The sequence below is a fragment of the Aythya fuligula genome, chromosome 1 (genome assembly GCF_009819795.1).
Source record: "Aythya fuligula isolate bAytFul2 chromosome 1, bAytFul2.pri, whole genome shotgun sequence".
Classification (NCBI taxonomy): Eukaryota; Metazoa; Chordata; class Aves; order Anseriformes; family Anatidae; genus Aythya; species Aythya fuligula.
In genome coordinates, this window is record NC_045559.1 from 38,871,099 (window position 1) to 38,890,963 (window position 19,865).

The window sequence follows — 19,865 nt, forward strand, 5'->3', positions numbered from 1 at the left end:
GGACGTGGCAATTTTTAACATCAGGTAACATGACATTGTCGATGCTGTAGGAATGCTCTATTTGTATCTTGTGGATAAAAGATTTTTTTAAAAGGTATTTTGAAAATATCTAGAAGATGCTTTGCAAGCCTTAATTTTTCCCACTGTATTGCTGCAGCTGAAGTTCCCAAATACTTCTCAGAATATTTTGTACACATTTAAATAGGGATAGTTCTGTGATAAATTAATTCCAAATGATAAATAAAGTAAGAACACAAGAACAACTTTAGCATGACTGCTGTTCTGTCAATGTCTGATATAAAAACTGAATGTGTGCCTAAGCAGGAATGGATCAACAGATGTGCAAAATGTGTATTGGAAAAAAAAATATGTATGAAAAAAACAGAGTTGGGCAGTCTAATAGGGTAGAAAAGCTAAAAACTTGTTACTGTCGTATCTGAAAATTCTCTCACATATAATAAATGATAAAATTTGAAACCTGAACAGTCTGAAATAAAGTGGCTCTGAAAATTGCTGGGGGCTGGGGAAGAGCTGGCTTATGAATAGGTTTGGTTAAAAAAAAAAAAAAAAAAGAGGCTAAAGTTTTTTTTTTCATGCTACAATGTCTGAACACATCTGAATATAATCTGCTGAAAGATGGCTTTAAGAGGTGAAATCTGGTTCAGAAAGGCTGCTCTGACTGTGCTAACATGCCCCAGGGACTGTAGGGTGAGCAAGGACTCATCAAAATGAAGCTTTAATACTCAAAACCCAGAGCAGTTGCTAAGGGAGAAGCAGATGCTGTTGAACCACGTTTGGTTCCATGTCTGTTGAACCAACAAGACTGAGAATTTACCGACAGTGCTGTGTTGATAGTATACTGATGTCCCACCTCTGTAACGAATGTTTGTGCACACTTCCCCAGTGAAAGTCACTGTTTGGCAGATGCTGAGGGTTTGAACTGGATGGACACTGAGAGAAAGTAGCAAGCAACAGGAACAGAAGGGCTGCACAGTTGCTGCATTGGTTGTTCTCAACCCCTTCGTCTGCACTTTTCAAAAATCTGACTATCTTTGCATCAAGGGGTATATTTTCTGTTTGAGTAGTTTATTGATCAAAAAAGTAAGATCTTAAGTTTTTTTCTGAGTAAATGTAGTGCTTTCACTGATTTATTCTTCCCACACACTGTCAGCATCTCACAAGGTCAGCGTCCTGTGGGGAACGTTTCAGGTAGCGAGAGGCAGCAGCATCCAATGCACCTCTGCTCGTGCCATTGTTTGGTGTCTTTAGTTAGAATAACAAAACGATAAAACAATCCTTGACCATAAGATGTGCCTGTACTTGTTAGAAAAGTTGGTTTGAAGTTTTAAAATATTAGATTGTGCTTTGATTGGAGCGTTCTGGGAATCCTGACAATCCTTTTGGTATGTGAATACTGCAGTGCTTGGTGCCGTGAGACCTTGACGGGTTTTCAGGACTTAAGGATTTCAGCTTGTATAGGAAACAGTGATCCCTGGAGTGGATTATGGTGGCAAATAGGAAAGAATTATTTGTTAAAGACAAGACGCCTATCTGGCATTGCTTCTTGAGTAGTTAAGATGAAATACAGCCTTGGCTACCCCCACCCTAAAAGAATTGTTCTATTGGTTTCCTGTTCTTTCTGGGAAACGTTTCTGGTTGGTGGTGTTGTAATGCATATGTAGAAGCATTTGGGGTACTACTGCTTGTCTTTGCTCTCTGAATTCCTCGCTTTGGCAATGCTGGTTTATGCCAATCAGCTCAGCAAACAACAGATCAGTTTCTGTTTAGTCATCACTCTCGGATAGTTTCCAGCTCCTCTCTGGTGGCTGATGCAATCGTGAATCTTTCCTTGCATGGCAAATACAGAGCATTTCGTGTTGGTGTCTGTTCTGCTTGTTTTATATTTAAATAATAAAAATAAAATGTCTTGTCCCACCAAGAGAACATTGTAAACTTGTCATCAGTCTTATAAACCGTAATATTTTCTTATGTTGATTCTTGTATGTTTTAGGTTGTTTCATATTCTGGAATTCTGTTAGTATTCGATATGCACAGATTCAAAAAAATAATAATCTGGTTCACAAACAAACTCACAGTTGTGGTTATGTATATATATGAAGTGTGACATGTCACAAATGCTTGAAGAAAGCTCCTCATCTTGTGTACTGCCTTCATATCGCATACGTCTCTATGCCTTCACACTCCAAATGCAAATAAATGCTAGTGGGGAAAGGGATTTTCTTCCTTATAATTTCAGTCTGTGTAGTTCCTTTGTCTCTGTCCTTGTCTAACCTTGCAGCAGAAGGAAGCCAAGCATGGAACATAAATGTACCAGTGTGCTCTGCTTCCGCAGGTTAGGTGTTGCATGTTTTTTTTTAAAGGAACAGGTAGGAAAGAGCTTCTTGGTTTTCACATTGAGGGAGAGATGATAACTGAGTGTAGGAGATGCTAAATGGTCCCAAAGGCTACATTTTATTTTTACTGTGTAAATTAGGCCCGGGCATAAGGACTTCTGGCCTTGAGAGCAAATGGCACAGTACAGCTTCTCATCCATGTGCCTAAACCATCTGTTCCCCTTTGAAAAACTCCTATACACTGCCTGCTTGGGATGGCTGTGTGTTCACCACACTGTATCTAGATATTGGCCTGTAGACAACCTGAATGCTATGGACCACAGTTATACACAGAAGCACGCTAATGATGAAACAGCAAGGACGATGGGAGGTCAGTACCCCAGGCTTGCTTGGTTTATTTCATGTAACTGCAGCCTGGTCTCCCTCCTATTCTTTTAATTGTGAAGTAGGATGGGAGGTTTATTTTATTTTCTGTTCCTCTTGTATGTGGAAAATGATAATATGTGACAGGTAAATCCTGGGATAGGGATATCCTTTGTGATATAATTCATGCTGAGGACTGGCACCTCTTAGAATATGAGGAACTCAAGCCTGGACTGCAACTTCCTCTGGGGTCTTCTGCTGCAACTGGAGTCCAAGACAGTACCACATTTATTGTCTGCTTGTCACCTGTGACAAACTGGGATGGCCTGGAAAAATTATAGGTTGCATTTGTCAAAGCAAAGCTTGAAACATAACCTTTTGCTGTAAGTGAAAAAGAGGTCATGGGAACTTTTTTTTTTTTTTTTTTTTTTTTTTTTTTTTTGGTACTGTGTATCTTTGTTTCTCTGCTGTGAGGTTTTTGTTTGTACAAATTAAGCCTGTGATGGAGGGACTTGACAGAATCTGTACTTGTCTTGTGCAGGCCAGGTTTTCATGTGGTCGGGCATGTGGGCAGATGACACTTCTGAATACGGGACTGGAGCCTGGAGCTCTGCTGAAATAGCTGTGTGAACAATAGCAGCTGCTGCAGCTCTTGGCATAGCAATAATAGCTCCACTTGCAGCTGTGACAGCAACAGAAACCACAGGAAAGCCAGGAACTCTTTCTGGCTGCACAGTCAGTGACTACCTTTATGTTGCAGAAGATTCCTCATTAGAGCAGATGGCTACTTAAAATCCAAAGGAGTGTGGGCCACCAAGCTGATGGTACCTTCCTTGCACAGATCTTCCTAAGAAGATCTGTGCAGTGTGCAAGGGGCTGGATGCTGACATAGATCTGTGTAATGCCACCTTGTGCTCATAGTGGCCTTAAGGAAGAGGGAGCCAGACTTTTCTCAGTGGTGTCCAGTAGCAGGACAAGAGGAAACAGGCACCCATTGAAATACATGAAAATCCATTTAAGCATAAGAAATATATTTTTCACTCCAAGAGGTCAAACACTGGAACAGCTTGATGGGGGAGGTTGTGGTGTCTTTATCCTTGGAGATAGTCAAAATCCACCTGGACAGGATCCTGAGCAATCTGTTCTAGTTGATACTGCTCTAAGCAGGAGGGCTGGACCAGGTAATATCTATAGGTTCCCACCAACCTCAACCTTTCTGTGATCCTGTGATATTGCAACCTGGAAGTGAAGAGTCATTTTGCTCTCCATCTTGAATAACGACATGTTCAATGTTATGCAATGAGAGCTTGCAAAAGAACAAGGGAGAATGGCCCAAGGGGAATATCCGGGAGATTAGGAAACTAGCTAGAAAGTGGTAAAGCATCTCAGGGATTAAATTGCTCTGTGCGACCAAGAAAATTCTGTGTTCTTGTGAATGGGACTCTGTGAAAGGACTGCAGTGGGAAAGGAGTCCCAGGAAGAGTCCTGTGGGAACTGTTAAGCCCTCACCAAGGAATCTTCTGGCAGAAACTCATTTCCTATGACTGGAGGAAGGAGAAGGAAGCTGCAATGAACACATCTCCATCAGTGGAACATAAAGTCTCAAAGCTAAGCCCGGTCATTGTCTTCTCATGTTATTTATTTATTTATTTATTTGCTTATTTATTTATTATTATTTTCTTCTCAAGACATTGTATCCAGAACACTGTGATGTTAGGTATAGGCATTCAGGCTCCATTGAGCTTCAGGGATGATCAAGAATTTGCTGGTCAATGATTTTTGAAGAGGGTACCTTTCTTATAACTCGGCTTCTCCAAGTCCAGCGTCCAAAGCCCTAGCTGTTGCTTTTCTTAGTAAATGATGGAAAATAGCTTTTTGTCTTTTTGCTCAGGTTTTGAGTGAGCTATAGTTCCCTAGACAAATACTGATTACCTCAGCACAAGTCTGGCAACAATAACCAGTCCTAATTAAATTTTCGTTATCTAGATTAAAACATTTAAGAAAAATAGTCTAGAAATAATTTACCACTTCCTGGATATTTTCACAGCTCCACCTCCTTCAAACATTTCTGCTGAGTTTCTTTGTACTAGCCTGGCCTCTGCTAAGTAATCCTCTTCTGTCCTTATGTAGAACACTTTGGCCATTATTTTGAGTTGTGGTTCCATGTTTGGCAAAGCAACTTTGGCTGTGTGCATAGATACACAAACCCACTCATATATAGAGTTTCTAACAGTACCACACCTTAGCAATTTTTAATTTCTACACAATGTTTATATTCTCCTTGAGTGCCCATACAAATTGATGTGGGAAAGCTGGAAGCTTAAGGGAAGATGCATAGGAGAGCACAGGTTAGAATTTAGTGAGCCTACAGATGCACTGTAATCAACTGTCAGTTAGCATGCTTCTAGCCATGGGAACATTACAAGAAGCAGCTTTCAGTAGTATTAGATTACGACATTACCTTCAAAATCTCATCAAGGATCAAGATCCTGCTGTGCTAGATTTTTGTAGCCTGGTCTCTAACCCTGGTCCATAAGCCAGTCTCTTGAAAGGTGGCAGTATCTTGAACAGGCTTTCCTTTAAATGACCCTTCAAATAGCTCCTTCAAAAGCAGCTATCAGACCTAATTTGGGTCAGGAGTAAGCAAGACTTTCGCCCACCCTCAGGTGAGAAAAAGCAAAATCTGTCTTGCTCAGAGCAGGATCTTCTGTAAGCATGTTAACACTGGGTATGTCTAACTCCTACACACTGATTTTGATCTCTCTTTCAGCTGAGAATCATGCTTTGCAGCTGAATCCAATGCTTTTGTAGCTGTTTTCCTGTGTGTGCCAAGAGGTTGTACATTGTCCTGAGCAAAAGTGATCCTGAGCAATCTGACCCAACTGCAGAATTTGTCCTGCTTTGAGTAGAGAGATGTACCTGACGACTTACAAAAGTGTTTTTCAATGGTCAAAAGTACAGTATAGATATTAATCTAGCTGAAGAGTTTTAAATTTGAGAAGCCAGAAGCAAATTATACTGCTATTTTATGAGAGACAAAAAAGGCCCAATTACTTTTGCTCCTTTGGAGTAGCAAACCACTTCCCTGTGAGCATCCCATCTACTTGTTTTGAGTAAACAAAATTGGGGTTACACAAATTGGGGGATACACTGCTTGCTCAAAACATTTTATAAGGTGTTTGAATATATAAAAAAGTAGTCTTAAAAAACAACTTGATTTATGGCTGTCAACAGGACCAAATATTTCAGACTTACTGGGTTAAAGGTAAGTTTTTTTTATTTAATCAGACTTTATTTTTTTATATTTAAGTAGTAACATATTATGTGCTTTTACAGCTAAAGATGATGAATGAAAATTCGCTGATATCAGCAGGAGAATTATTTCAGTTTGTAAACCCGCACACATCCAAATGCTGAACATTTGCTAACGCTGTCGAGATTGTCATTAAAATTTGGCTTTATCCCATTATGAATATGAATGTGTTAGGTGTTGAAAGCCAAGGGAAATCTCATCTACAAGATGCTGCATTTTTCACTGACAACAAAAATCTGGCATTAGGGCAGCTTGACGGTGCATATGGGGCTGGTGTTTCCTTAGCGTTGATGTTGCGGAAGAATGGAAGGGAACCAACTGGAGAGTGATTTTACGTCAGATTTGCAATAAGGCACAAATTAAGCACAATCTCAAGGTGGGGATGATTAAATCTCAATAGCAGAGTGGCTCTGTGCTTCTGTGGGTACAGTCGGGGGGGGGGGGGGACTCAGGAGAAAGCCTGTGTAGGCCTCGGCGGGGCGGGGCTGCGAGGAGAGGTGGTTGCTGGGGGCGGGGCTTATAGGGCGGGGATTCAAGGGGCGGGTCCCCCCCCGAGCGCGCATGCGCCGGCGGCCGAGGGGCTGACGGGGCTTGTTGTGGGGCGGGGGGGGGCAGCACGTGAGGAGCGCAACGTCACCATAAACACTCGTAGGCAAGATGGCGGCGCCTCCGAGCGGCAAGGTAACGGCTGGCGCGGGGCCGGCGGGGGGAGGCCGCTCCCGGCAGGGCCCGGCCCCGCGGCTCGGCCCCTCTGCGGCCCGCTCCGCCGGTGCTGGGCCTCCCGGCTCGGCCGGGAGCCGCCTCGGTGCGCTGGGCGGCCTCCTGTGCGCAGGGGCGGGCGGGGGAGGTGTGGAGGTGTGTGAGGGGTGGCCCGGGGGGCTCCGGGCTGCCCCGGGGTCGGGGTGGGGGTAGGCCCGGTGACCTGCCCGCTTATTCGAGGCTCTTGGCGTCTTGATGCAGGGGTACTCGTCTCACTGAGAAATGTCATGGAATCACAGAACGATTTGGGCTGGAAGGGGCCTCAAAGCCCACCCAGCTCCAGCCCCCTGCCATGGCAGGGACACCTCCCACCAGCCCAGGTTGCCCAAAGCCCCATCCAGCCTGGCCTTGAGCACCTCCAGGGATGGGGCATCCACAGCTGCTCTGGGCAGCCTGTGCCAGGGCCTCACTGCCCTCTGAGGGAAGAATTTCTTCCTAACACCCAATCTAAATCTCCCCTCTTTCAGTTTAAAACCATTCTCTCTTGTCCTGTCATTATTTACACAAGTAAAGAGCTCCTCTCCATCCTTTTTATAAGACCCCTGTAAGTACTGAAAGGCCGCAGTGAGGTCTCAATGGAGCCTTCTCTTTGCCAGCCTGAACATCCCCAGCTCTCTCAGCCTGTCTTCACAGGAGACGTGCTCCAGCTCTCTGATCATCTCTGTGGCCCTCCTCTGGACCCGTTCTAACAGCGCCACATCCTTCTTGTGCTGGGGGCCCCAGACCTAACGCAGCACTCCCAAGTAGGGCCTCGTGAGGGCAGAGTAAAGGGGGGATAGTCACCTCCCTTGACCTGCTGGCCATGCCTCTCTCGATGCAGCTCCCTTGAAGTCTTTCCAAAAAGCCTGGAAAATAAACTTTGAAATCTTGTTGCTCTTTAAAATCCAGCCCAAATGAAATCTGTGATTTTTGTCCATGTAAAGATCAGTAGCTAATTGGGTGATAATAATTATTTTCATATTTTTTTTCACGTTTTTATGAGTCTGTTTACCTGGGACTTCTGTAAGTCTCTTAAGTTGCTGCAAGATTATGGTCCAATAATTCTGCATCCACAATGCTAATGCAGCTTGTTAACACAACTTCTAATTGTGTCCTTAGTGTTCAAGTACTTTAATTATGGTATCTCACCAAAGTAAAAGCTCTTGATACAGAGAACAAAGTGACAGTTGCGTTTCCTAAAACCTCACATAGTGGCTGATTTGAAGTTTTACTGCTGTCATGAGAAGCAGTTTCACTCTTCTGTGGCTCTCCCCACCTGTATGGTGCACTTCTGCTTGCTTGGATACTGTACTCGTTTGATTTCTAAGTGATCTGATTTAGTGAGCTGAAAAAAAAAAATACATAAAACTGTGAATTTATTTTTGGCTGGGTTCATTTTTTTTTGGTTTGGGGGATGCACTGGACCACAAATTCTTTCTTTGGATGTCAGGAGAATGTTAGATGGGCTCACAAACTAGCAAACCTTCAATCCAGGTGGAATGTGCAGTGTAACTTGGTACAGACCAGATATTCTCATGTAGGGCGTTCTGCTTTTTGGTGTATTTCCAAACTGTGGGTGTCCTAAATTGATTCAATTTTTCCTTCTGTCTGTGAGGTGTTTTGATGAGGTATTGCAGGTAGTAAATATCTGGGAGAGTGGTAGGTACTACCTTGTGGGGTACTTTAGTCTCATTTGGCATAGTAATATGAAACTAACGTATTTGAATGTATTCATTCTTTTTTGAAAAATATTCCACAAGGTAATTCCACAGAGTGCATGGGGCGACATATTAAATAGCTGGGATAGCCTGCATTGTTTCGGACTTCATGAAACCTTATTTCAGCAGGCCATATAAGGTTGAGGGTTTTAGTTGGACCCCATTCACTTTCTCCTTCCATTGTGTTTATTTCCCAGACATCGTTAAAAGCAATGGGTTCACAACTCAGCTATTTCATATTGTCTCATCTCTTTTTGCAGAGCTCTAGTTTCAGCTTCTTATATGAATGTGGTATGAACTGTAAGTTCAGTCACCTCATGTAACTGTATGTACTGCTTTCCTTAGAATTTTATCCTATTTTGTTACTGTGAAGGTTCTTTTCCCTGCTTTTCTATGTACAGTTAACTCAGTTCCAGAAGACTGAGGTTATTGCCGAAGAGTTCTGAAGTCCTGACTCATACTTTATTAATGACCACTTGCCCTAGAACAGTGTGAACTTCATATTTTTGGCCCTTTCTTAGAGCTTCTAGGTTTTTCTGTGTGTAACTTGGCAGTGAGGTCTTTTGGTTTCAGTGCTTTTGACATGAAAGCAGGTATATTACCTCTTCTTTGTTGCTTTAGCAAGTGGTATTTTGTTTCCCTGATTTCAGAGAAGTCTCTGGACCGTCTCTCACCCTTATAACAGAAAACTATGTTAGAAAATGAGGCAAAAAGTTGGCGTGGGGACAAGTATAAATTTAGCCTGTCAGTGTATAGGCTATTATTACAGCTGGGCTAAAGACAGTAATGATTTTTGTTTCATGTTCTTGGAGTTGAGTCTATCTTCAGCATATGGGCTGTTAGATCTTCCTCAAATTACTAGTTGGCACACGAGCTGTCAGAAGTTGTTTTTCATTTGCTTGTGCCCTTTTTCTTGAAGCTAAATCGTGGTCTAAGCTCAGCTATTTGGCCAGCGTGTAGCAACTACAAGTGTTCAAATAACACCGTACATGTTCCTAAACTGTGATGTAAAAGCTGTAGTGTTTGGGGGGAGTGTGGTTGAGTTTTTTTTTTTTTTTTTATATTAGGATCAACAAAGATTTACAATACAGTCTGTTAAAATGAGCTTTGTGTTCCCTAGGTAGCTTGTTGGCACGTATGCAGCAGACTTTTCAATGTAGATATACATTGCTCTGGTGTAAGCAGCGTTTTGCTGCACCAACTAGTTGAATTTTGGGGCTTCAAAACTCCTATTCTGTGGGTTGTGCTATTCTGTGAAGCATTTGATTTATATCTTTTTTACCCTTTATCATTTACTATGGATAGAATCGTAATCTTTGCTGAATATCTTGTACTTGATAGGTTTTTCTGTGAACAAAACCTCTGCCTGCTTTTGCCTCTTTTTAATTTAGTAAAGGTTTCGTTATGTTTGACTAAAGCAGTGCACTGATCATTCTGAAATTCTTGTGTATTCTTTCCATTGTATAGTTATTCCTTAAGGACTTCTCTTGCAGAAGTGTTTGTGGTAGAAATGCTGTGATCTGTCTCAAGCACTTACTCCAGACTTTTACGTTTGCTGATATCCCACAGTTGTTGCATAAGTAGCAGAAATACCTGATTCCAGAAACCTGCAGAGGCAGAACTTAAAAAGCTTATTGTTGTAAAACAGGAAGTATTTTCTTTGATATGTGGTTCCTACTGTTGGGAGCTTTGTCATATTTATCACAATATGAATATTTGTGCTTTTTTCCACCCGCTTAGAAACTTTGTGTGAGAGTTCTACGCTTCTAAGACCAGTGGGGTGAGAAATTTTACTGTCCTAGGAAACAGGTTGAGCAGAGGCGCAGCAAACATGACGTACAAGGGTATGGTTTGTACTCTTACTAAAACTTGAATTCAAATGCCAGATGTTCTTGGGTGTCTTTGGAGCAAAAGATGATGCTGGTCAATAATGTTAGCTTGATGCTTTGCAGAGCACTCAGATATAGCGATCTGTGGGCCCTGGAAGCGGGCTGTTGGTGCAGTTTGGACACTGACAGATCAGCAGTGGTTGTGCGACTGTGCTCTGGGGAAACCTCGGCTATTCCAGAGAGGGAGGTGGAAATGAAAGCAGCATGATACAGATTTTTAAATTGAGATCCATTTCTTCTGACTTAGCTTAGTTTAGAGCTTGGCTTTATTATGTTTTGTTGATGTAAGGTATCTCAGAGCAGCCATTGACTAAATTGGATTTATTTTATTGGCCTGTACTTGTTTCCTCGGTGTTGCATCTTTTGTTCTGTTTACCTCCTGTCAGGATCTGGAAATAACAGATAGAGCGGCTGATTAGCATCTTGTTAATGTTTGCAGACAGACCAATTTTTTCCTTAATTTGTAGTCTGGGGAGCATTCAGACTTTCTAATAGAGTTATTTTCTTATGAGCATGCCTGCTTGCTACTTCAGCTGTTGAATCCACAATGAGGTCCTTTACCTGATGCTATAATATAAGGCAAAAATGAAAGAACCGCTGTTGAAAAGTTGTTAGAGTCCAGACTTGCACAGTGCCACAATTGCTCAGTGACCCCAGCGTGGTGGCTGTCTCACTGCACAAGTGCTACAGGCTGTGTCTGTCATAAGCTGGATGGCATCTGGCAGAGTGACAGCGGTCCCAGGTCATACTCTGGCAGAAAAGGAGAATGTGCTCAAGAACATGGGGAAGGAATATGAAGTATCTGAAAGGTGGGACTAGTTTGGAGAGTTGCAGTGCTTCTCCATTCTCTGAAGTGTCCCGTGTTTGGTGGGTTGTTGGTGTGCAACAGGTAAGAGGAGGAATTTGAGGTACTAACAATGAGTGCATGTGGTATCATAGACACAGAATGCTTTGGGTTGGAAGGGACCTTAAAGACAACCCAGTTCCAACCCCTCTGCCATGGGCAGGGACACCTCCCACCCCATCCAAAACTCAAAGCCCCATCCAGCCTGGCCTTGAGCACCTCCAGGGATGGGGCACTCACAGCTTCTCTGGGCAGCCTGTGCCAGTGCCTCACCACCCTCTGAGGGAAGAATTTCTTCCTAACATTTAACCTAAACCTCCCCTCTTTTAGTTTAAAGCCATTCCCCCTTGCCCTATCACTACACTCCCTGACACAGAGTCCCTCCCCAGCGTTCCTGCAGGCCTCCTTTAGGCACTGGAAGGCCACAACAAGGTCTCCCCAGAGCCCTGTATTCTCCAGGCTGAACAACCCCACCTCCCTCAGCCTGTTCTCATAGTAGAGGTGCTCCAGCCTTTGTGGCCCTCCTCTGGATGTGCTCTAACAGGTCCATGTCCTTTTTGTGCTGGGCGCCCCAGAGCTGAACGCAGGGCTCCAGATGGGGTCTCATGAGGGCAGAGCAGAGGGGGGACAATCCCCTCCCTCACCCTGCTGGCCACTCTGCTTTTGGTGCAGCCCAGGACACGGCTGGCTTTCTGGGCTGCAGGTGCACGTTGCCAGCTCACTGCTTTGTGCCCAGCACAGACAGGATGGGAAATGGCAAGTAAGGAGGGCAGGAGTGCCCTGCTGTGGGGTAGCTCTCCTTTTCTGTTGCCCACACCTCATTGTCTTTCAGTGCAGTGTTGTCAATCTCTCACTAGATGGTTGCACAGGGCCATAAATTGCCTTTGAACGGCAAGCATTTAATCCAAAACTTTACTTGTGTTCTGGCATATGTTGTAATTGTCAGTGTGGTTTTGGTGAAGGCCTCCTGATGTACGTCCCGGGCGATAAAATTAAAAAAAAAAAAAAAATCCATGCACTGTCCTTACAGTATTAAGAATGGTACCTCCTGTTTCTGAGAAAATGTTACTGGCATAGTAGTGGGACTTCAGAAAGTTACTCTGCTGGACAGGGATTATAAATACTTGAACAGTTTTCCATAACCTGAACAGGCACAGGCCATGGCAGGTCGTAGAGGAGCACAGCGGGGGGTGCTTCTTAGGGGCTGTCTTGGGTAAAGTGAGCCAACATCCTGCTTCTTCCTTCTGCTTTTCATAGGAGGTGGTAAACAGCTCTTCCGTGGCTTTCCTGAATTTTGTGCTGTGGTTCCCTGTTTCTGTAGACCCTCTGTCAGTTTACTTGGTAGAATAGCTGCTGTCCCCACGTGGCACAGAGTTGTTCGTGACTGCCTGGGATGAATTGTGAATCTGCCTTTGACTTCTGTAGTACTTACAGGGAAAAAAAACAAGCAGGTCAAGCAGTGGCTTTTTTCCCTGCAGTTACAGGAAAAAAAAAAAAAAAAAAAAGCAACAAACAAAACAGGTGGCTTAACAGTGTCTGGGAACTGTTGCATCAATTTTTTATCTTTTGGTAAGATTCTGCATCAAAGTGGCAGTGTGTCTCGTTTTCATTCTGTAGAATTAGGAAAATAGACCTAGTACAATTTCATGCTTACAGCTGGCAAGCGTGACATTTTAAGATTATTAAAAAATACGTAAAGATTTTTTTTTCTCCACCACTTTTTTAGGGAACAGTTGCCAACTGGATGCTTTTAGTGATAGCACTCCTTAGGTGATAATACTTTAAACATTTGAGGAACTTAAGGATATCATAGGTAGATAAACCTGGATTTGGTTACTCTTATTTTACTGTGATATTAAGGAAACTTTTTCATAGAACTGTCTGTAAGTTATAAGATGTCTGAAAACCTTTGAATTATTATATGTGCAGTTGCAAGACAATTCAAATGTATTTAAAATCAAGTTATTGTAAAGTTGTTTTGCTTGTCATATTACATCTTCATTTGTTTTAGTTGCATTTGTGTTGAATGTTCTTCGTTCGTTCTTCATTTTATTATAGTTGTGGGACCAGAGGGTCTGACTTCTTACATGTGTAATAACATCTAAGCCTGAGGAACTCTGGACAGTTCAACATATGCTTTCAAACAGGCGTGGAAAAAAGCGAATACAGTTGTTTAAATCAGAGTAGTTAGGTGTTTCATGGCTGGACAACTTCTCTGGCCTCCAGCAGGTGAGTAATGTGTGCTGCTTTGCTTCCCTGGGGTTTTGTTTCCACGGCTGGTCCTTTGACTCTGCAGAGCACAGGTTTCTTACTGGTGGCCGTGGGGGTGTAATATTGGGGTGAGGAGTACCTTTGGGTTTAAAATCCTAGGGGCACATCAACTTATCTAGTCACCTTTGTTGTGTGCTTATTAACTTCAACTTTTTTCATGATGGGGTTGTTAATGTATAGATATAGAGGAAGTAAAAGTGATGGCTTTAATCATATGAAAAGGAAATGAAAGATTAAGCTAGAGTCCACCTACTTCTTGCCTTTGAAAAAGAGACTGATGAAATACGTAAAATAAGGACTAGTACAAAATCAAGGTGAGCTAGTAGCATACCTTCCTGCCTTGTAATAAAAGAAGCATAGGCAACGAACTGAACAGGTGGGGCTCCTGAAACTGCTGAGTTCTTCCACGTAGCAGATAACGAGACTTTTCTAGATCAGACCTGTCGCTGAAGCTAAAAAGTTATCAAGATTTGAAGTAGAACAGGATGCTTTAGTGCACAGAGGGTGTTGACAGGTAATACAGATAGGATTAAGTTATGTTTTGGGGGTCATGGTTACTTTAACTGCTAATAATGGGGCAACTGGAGCACATTATGCTGCCCTGCTCATAGCACTTCCTTCACTGTCTGTACGTACCAGGAGCTCACTGCAAAGATTGTGGTTGCACATTTTACACAAGTCCTAACTATTTTAATGATGCTTCTGATTGTTCTCCAGCATTTGCTGTCTGTTCTCCCTCATCTTCTTTAAAGGTTCCCATCATACGTATTTTGCAGTAACGTGCTGTTCAGGCAAGAGACTACTTGCTGCAACTGCCTGGTTTTGAAACATCTGTTTTTTTGGCTGTTCAAGAAGCCCACATGTGGTGATGAGACATTTGCCTGGTTGCTGGGCTGTGAGGCGCTGAGCAAACACCTTGTGGGCTGCACGGTGCGCCAGGTCAAGCTGTGCAGTGTTTTAGTAGTTGCCTACTGAGGGATGGCTTTTATTCAGATCTAACTATTGGTATACCGGCTTTTAATTTAGGCATTTCCTTAGTACTTGTATGTGTAATTTAATGTTGGTTTCCGTCTTTTAATGGACTAATAGCTTGCCATTGCCGTCATACAAGAAAACAAAAATACGTCACAAATTACATCTTGCTGTAACGTGCCGTCAGAATACTCTTGGAATTTTTGAGTTTTCAGCTTGCTAAGAACGTTGTGTGAAACACAGCCAAGTGTAGCCAGCCTTCAAGTGCTACCACTATGAAATCGTACTCTCAAAACCAACTTATTCACATTCAGCTATGTAATTAATTCATAAAATGCAGCTAAAGAGAGCAACTCAATATTTAAGATAATTCAAATATGATGACTTATAAAATGCTTTGTAATGGAATAAATTGTTAAAGCACTTTCTAGGTATTCTTTTGTAAGATTGGTGCCGTATTTTTCTTCAAACTAGTTATGTTATTGCATCTTCTAGACTACCACCTATGTGTGACTTAGAATCATAGAATATCCTGAGCTGGAAGGGACCCACAAGGAACATCAAGTCCAACTCCTGACCCCACACAGCACCACCCAAAAATCAGACCCTCTGTCTGAGAGCATTGTCCAAATGCTGCTTGAACTTGAGCAGGCTCGGTGTAGTGACCACTGCCCTGGGGCGCCTGTCCCAGTGCTCGAGCACCCTCTGGGTGCAGACCCTTTCCCTAACCCCCAGCCTGACCCTCCCCTGTCCCAGCTCCATGCCGTCCCCTCGGGTCCTGTCGCTGTCCCCAGAGAGCAGAGCTCAGCGCCTGCCCCTCCGCTCCCCTCATGAGGGAGCTGCAGGCCGCCATGAGGCCTCCCCTCAGCCTGCTCTGCTCGGGGCTGAACAAACCAAGGGGCCTCAGCTGCTCCTCACACATCTTGCCCTCTAGACCCTGCATCATCTTTGTAGCCCTCCTTTGGACACTCTCTGGTAGTTTTATGTCCTTCTCATGTTGTGGCACCTAGAACTTCGCACATGGTACTTGAAGTGAGACTGCAGAGCAGAGCGGGACAATCCCTTCCCTCGCCTGGCTGGCAGTGCTGGGCCAGATGCACCCCAGGGTGCGGTTGGCCTCCTGGCTGCCAGGGCACGCTGCTGGCTCGTCTTCAGCTTGCTGTCGACAAGAACCCCCAGGCCCCTTTCTGTGGGGCTGCCCTCCAGCCTCTTGCCCCACCAGTCCATATGTAAAGCCAGGGCTGCCCCTTCTCTGGTGCAGAATCCAGCACTTGCTCTTGTTAAACTTCATATAGCTGGTGATTGCCCAGTCCTCTCTCTGATTTGTCAAGATCTCTCTGCAAGGCATGTCTACCCTCAGTTGAGCCAACTTGTTCCAATTATAGTGCTGTCTGCAAAGTTACTTAGAACATCTAGTTCTACATCCAAGTCATTTATGAAAACATTGGAGAGACTCAGCCTTCTTCAACAATTGAAACAAGTTATTTTTTTTTTTTTTTAAAAAAAAAGGCACTCTAAGGTCAGTTGTGTTAAAGACTTTATAACAATTGGAAAAAACAAATACAAGGTTATACCTGTTGTCGAATAAGGATAAAACCTGACAGCTTGACTTTCTGGCCTTTGAAACTTGGAGAAACTTTTTCTTGAGTAATGCTAGGAAGGAAATAAACTGCATTGTGGAAAGTGCTCTATTTTACAGATGTCTTCTTCTGAGCATGTTCCTCGTTCTTTGATTTCATCATAACAGAGGTGGATCTGTTACGCAGAGCAATGTGGAATCACATCACAGGAATAGATGTGTGGAGCAATGCAGGACTTTCCAGCTAGGTGACCTCTGTGGCATGGAGTCAAAGAACTGGGGCATGGGGGTCACTTTGTCTTTTCCTGTGAAAGGAAAAGTTTGTCCTTCTGAGAGATCAACGGTTGGAAAATAATAAAAGCACGAATTGTTAGACTGTTAGTAGTAGGGCTGATTTGATGGCATGGAGTAACTGGTGTAATACATTGTACCAAGTGTTTCTAGACTGAGGAGGTGTACTTTGATAGTAAAACTATTGGCAGAAGTGCAGGTCTACCAGAGCAACTTTGAAACGGGTGGCTTGTCTGAAACGGCTGTCCCAGTGATTGATCGCTTCTTGGTTCAGTCTTAATAGATCAGGTCCAAATACTAGAAGGTAAAACTGAAATGAATGTGCAAAGTTGCAGTGTTTAAACAGGGACTGAATTTCAAAGCAGGTATTTGGTAGAAATAAAAGGGGGATCATTTTTGGTAGAAGAAAGAAAACCTGCAATAGTGAACAGGAAAAAAGACCTCAAGTATTTGGAAGGGAATTTAATAAAGTGTTGGCAATAATCCTTCAAGAGGGAGATTAGAGTTAAGTGACCTCTAGAGGTCTCTTCCGAGCAGTATTTTTGTGATTAAACCTGACACTTTAGAAATTTCTATTGAAGAGAAATTTAAGAAATATATATACAACAGAAAGGACAAGTAAATCAGAGTTTCATTGGTATTTTTCAGCGCTGTTCAGCTTACATACCTAGACTTGTAGCTTGTTGGCCTGACTGCAGTTGTGATGATTTAAAAAAATTGATGAATGAGTAAGTTGAGAAAAAGAGATAATGATGTTTTAGTACTGAAGAAACGTAATCTCTCTCCCTGATAAGTTAAGAAATTATTTTATTTTGCTTTTAAAAATATGTATTTCTTAAAGCAGTGTTGTTTTCTGCTTGGTTTGAAAACCTAAAGTTATTATAGTAAATTACTGTTACTTCTTATGAATTTCACTTCCCCAAAATTTTAGCTTGGTGTATTAGGGACTTTTCCATCTTTTCTGGAAGAGTTGTGGAAAAAATAACTTCTTTATATTGTTTATACAGTTCTTAGGAACTCTTATATAGAATGTAGCTTTGAAGAACCTGCTGAATTTTGACAGAACAATTCTTGGTTTTATTATATTTTGTTAAGAGCATGATTGGAGTTCTGTTGCCCTTGGTTGTATTTCAGTTAACATCTGAATGCTGAGGTTTGGTGGGCAGTGCGCAGTCCTGCAGGCCACTCTTATGTGACTCACATTCTATGTTTGCAATGGAACCTTTGCTATTCAACCTGAGTGTACATGGCTGTTTTTTAGTTTAAGGCTGCAATTTTAAATGTCTTTGGAATTCATCTTTAGTAAACTAAGAAAAAGGACAGTTCAGTGTAAATTTACTGTAAAGTAAATTTATTGTAAAGTTCGCTGTAAATTCAGTGTAAATGGTTACCATTTCAACATGCTTAGGTAACAAGTGGGGAAAAGGCAAACTATGTAAGAGATGCCTTAGAGAAGGCTATGTAAGAGAGCCTTCAAATGTTTCAAATGCTGTGTAGTGCTCAAATTTACTGCTTAGAGAATAGAATTAATAAGTTCCAGTTTCTATTTTTTCTTGACTTATGTGAAAGACTCTTGTCTTAGAAAGGGAAATAAAAGGAAAGGTAGAAAACTGTAACAACTGCTAGTTGATTGCTTCTACTTAAGTAGGTGAATCAAAATGCCAATATAACAGGAAATAAAGTTTTAAAATCTTCGATTTCTTCTTTGTTATAGGTTGTATATGAGCAAGAAGGAGTTTGCATTCATTCATCCTGCGGAAAAAACGATGATCAGGACAACTTAATATCAGGAGTACTACGTGTCATAGAAAAGGTATTGGTGTTAAACAACTATGGGAACTCCTTACATTTGTTGGCCAAGCACAAAATGTATTTGATAAATCTCAAATGTTCTCAAGTACTGGAATTCATTAGTGAATGAACATTGCATGTTTGATACCATCTGCATCATTTATATATATGTATAATGTAAGTTATGCCTGAATCATACTCTGGGTAAAGAGGGAGATGTGTACTTCACATTGATTGATTGGTTGTATTGTAGGAAAATGAAGTAATAGTAGACTGGAGGCCACTGGATGATACTTTGGATACTTCTAATATCCTCTGCGCTGGAAAGGTATGTTTGTTGGTTTTGAGTGTTTTTCATTCTGTTTCCATTTTGTGGTAACTTTTGGGTAGATGATCTCATAACTGGCAGCAAAATCTATTTCTGTGACTATCAGTATTAATAGCTATGTGTAGGAATCTCATTTGTGGACTACAGCCCGGTTCAGGTTACTGGGATATAATATTTAGGTGATTGTGCTTGGTTCATACATAAAATAGAAGGGAACTGTCTATTTGAATAGTAAAGACCAAATGAGTGTAAAGCAAATCACAGTCACTGGTCTCCCCGCATCTATTATGCTGGGTTCTGGTGATTCATTCTTCATAATTAAACTCAAAACAGAGGGACACTGTTCTAATGCAAAGTAAATAAAGAAGTCTATGGAGGTTCCAAGAGCCAGTAATATATAAGCAGTGTTAAGAGAATGTTACTAATCTTTCTGCTTTAGTTTTACATTTAAATAGAGTTTTATGTTGGTAGAGTCTGTGAGAGAGGCTAGGATATTTTAGCACTATACTGGATTTAAGTAAAACCTTTTAGTCTTGGTCATAAGTAAAATTTCCTGTCTTGAATTGTATTGTTTCTTAGCCCAGTTTTCATGTCTTGTGCTTTTTTGATGGTTACCTTTTTTGCTTAGGATTCCAGCTCTGTTGTAGAGTGGACTCCAGCTCCCAAAGAAAAACTTGCCCGAGGAGCAGACCGTCCAAATAGCTATGAAGCAGAATGGGACATGGTTACCACAGTCTCTTTTAAAAAGAAACCTCATTCAAATGGAGGTACTTCAAAAATAAGTGGATTTTCTTTTTTCTTTTTATTAACCTGTAACTGAAGAATTGTCTGCTATATACAGTATATGAGTGTGTAAAAAAACAAAAGCCCACAATGGAATACCTGTTTTCTTCTTCCAATCTCATTTATTCCTTAAATTAGTAGAGAAGTGTATAGAAAGTAAATGTTAAATCTAACATCATGCTGTCAGGATCTTTAAATGATGCAGCAGTTTTATGTGCATTGTGCTCTTCTTAAATTCTTTCAAACAAATGGAATTCAAACGAGATGCCTTATTAGAAAGGAAAATGAAGGAAAAAAAAAAGTTTACTCAAATACATTTCAATATTGGAGCAGCAGGGGGAGATGGAATGTACAGCTATATTGGTACATGGGTCTCTTTATGTGGAAGCTTAGAAAACCAATTTTTGTGTAGTGAATGTACTTTGGCAAAATAATTTCATGGCTACATTATTTAGGTTACACTGTTTCAGTAGATGTGCTTAAAATAAATAAATAAATAAAATTATCCAGTCAGCTTTTCCCTCTGATTCTTGTAGTCTGTAACTGGAGACACTTGTTTCCTCCCATCTGTGATGGTTTTAAATGGTGCTAGCAGTCGTATGTTGTCATATGTCATTTATGAGTTCAGGGT

The 19,865-nt window shown here is 41.8% G+C and overlaps 1 protein-coding gene across 1 annotated transcript in view; it reads left to right on the forward strand.

The window, feature by feature from the left end:
- The first annotated feature begins 6,648 nt into the window (after positions 1-6,648).
- TBC1D15 (TBC1 domain family member 15) overlaps positions 6,649-19,865 on the forward strand; it is a 31,563-nt gene continuing 18,346 nt past the window's right edge. Inside the window, exons 1-4 of the mRNA XM_032198938.1 lie at positions 6,649-6,711; positions 18,047-18,145; positions 18,377-18,451; positions 19,080-19,218. Coding sequence (XP_032054829.1) covers positions 6,688-6,711; positions 18,047-18,145; positions 18,377-18,451; positions 19,080-19,218 — 337 coding nt within the window. The 5' untranslated portion in view covers positions 6,649-6,687. The remainder of the gene's footprint in view (positions 6,712-18,046; positions 18,146-18,376; positions 18,452-19,079; positions 19,219-19,865) is intronic.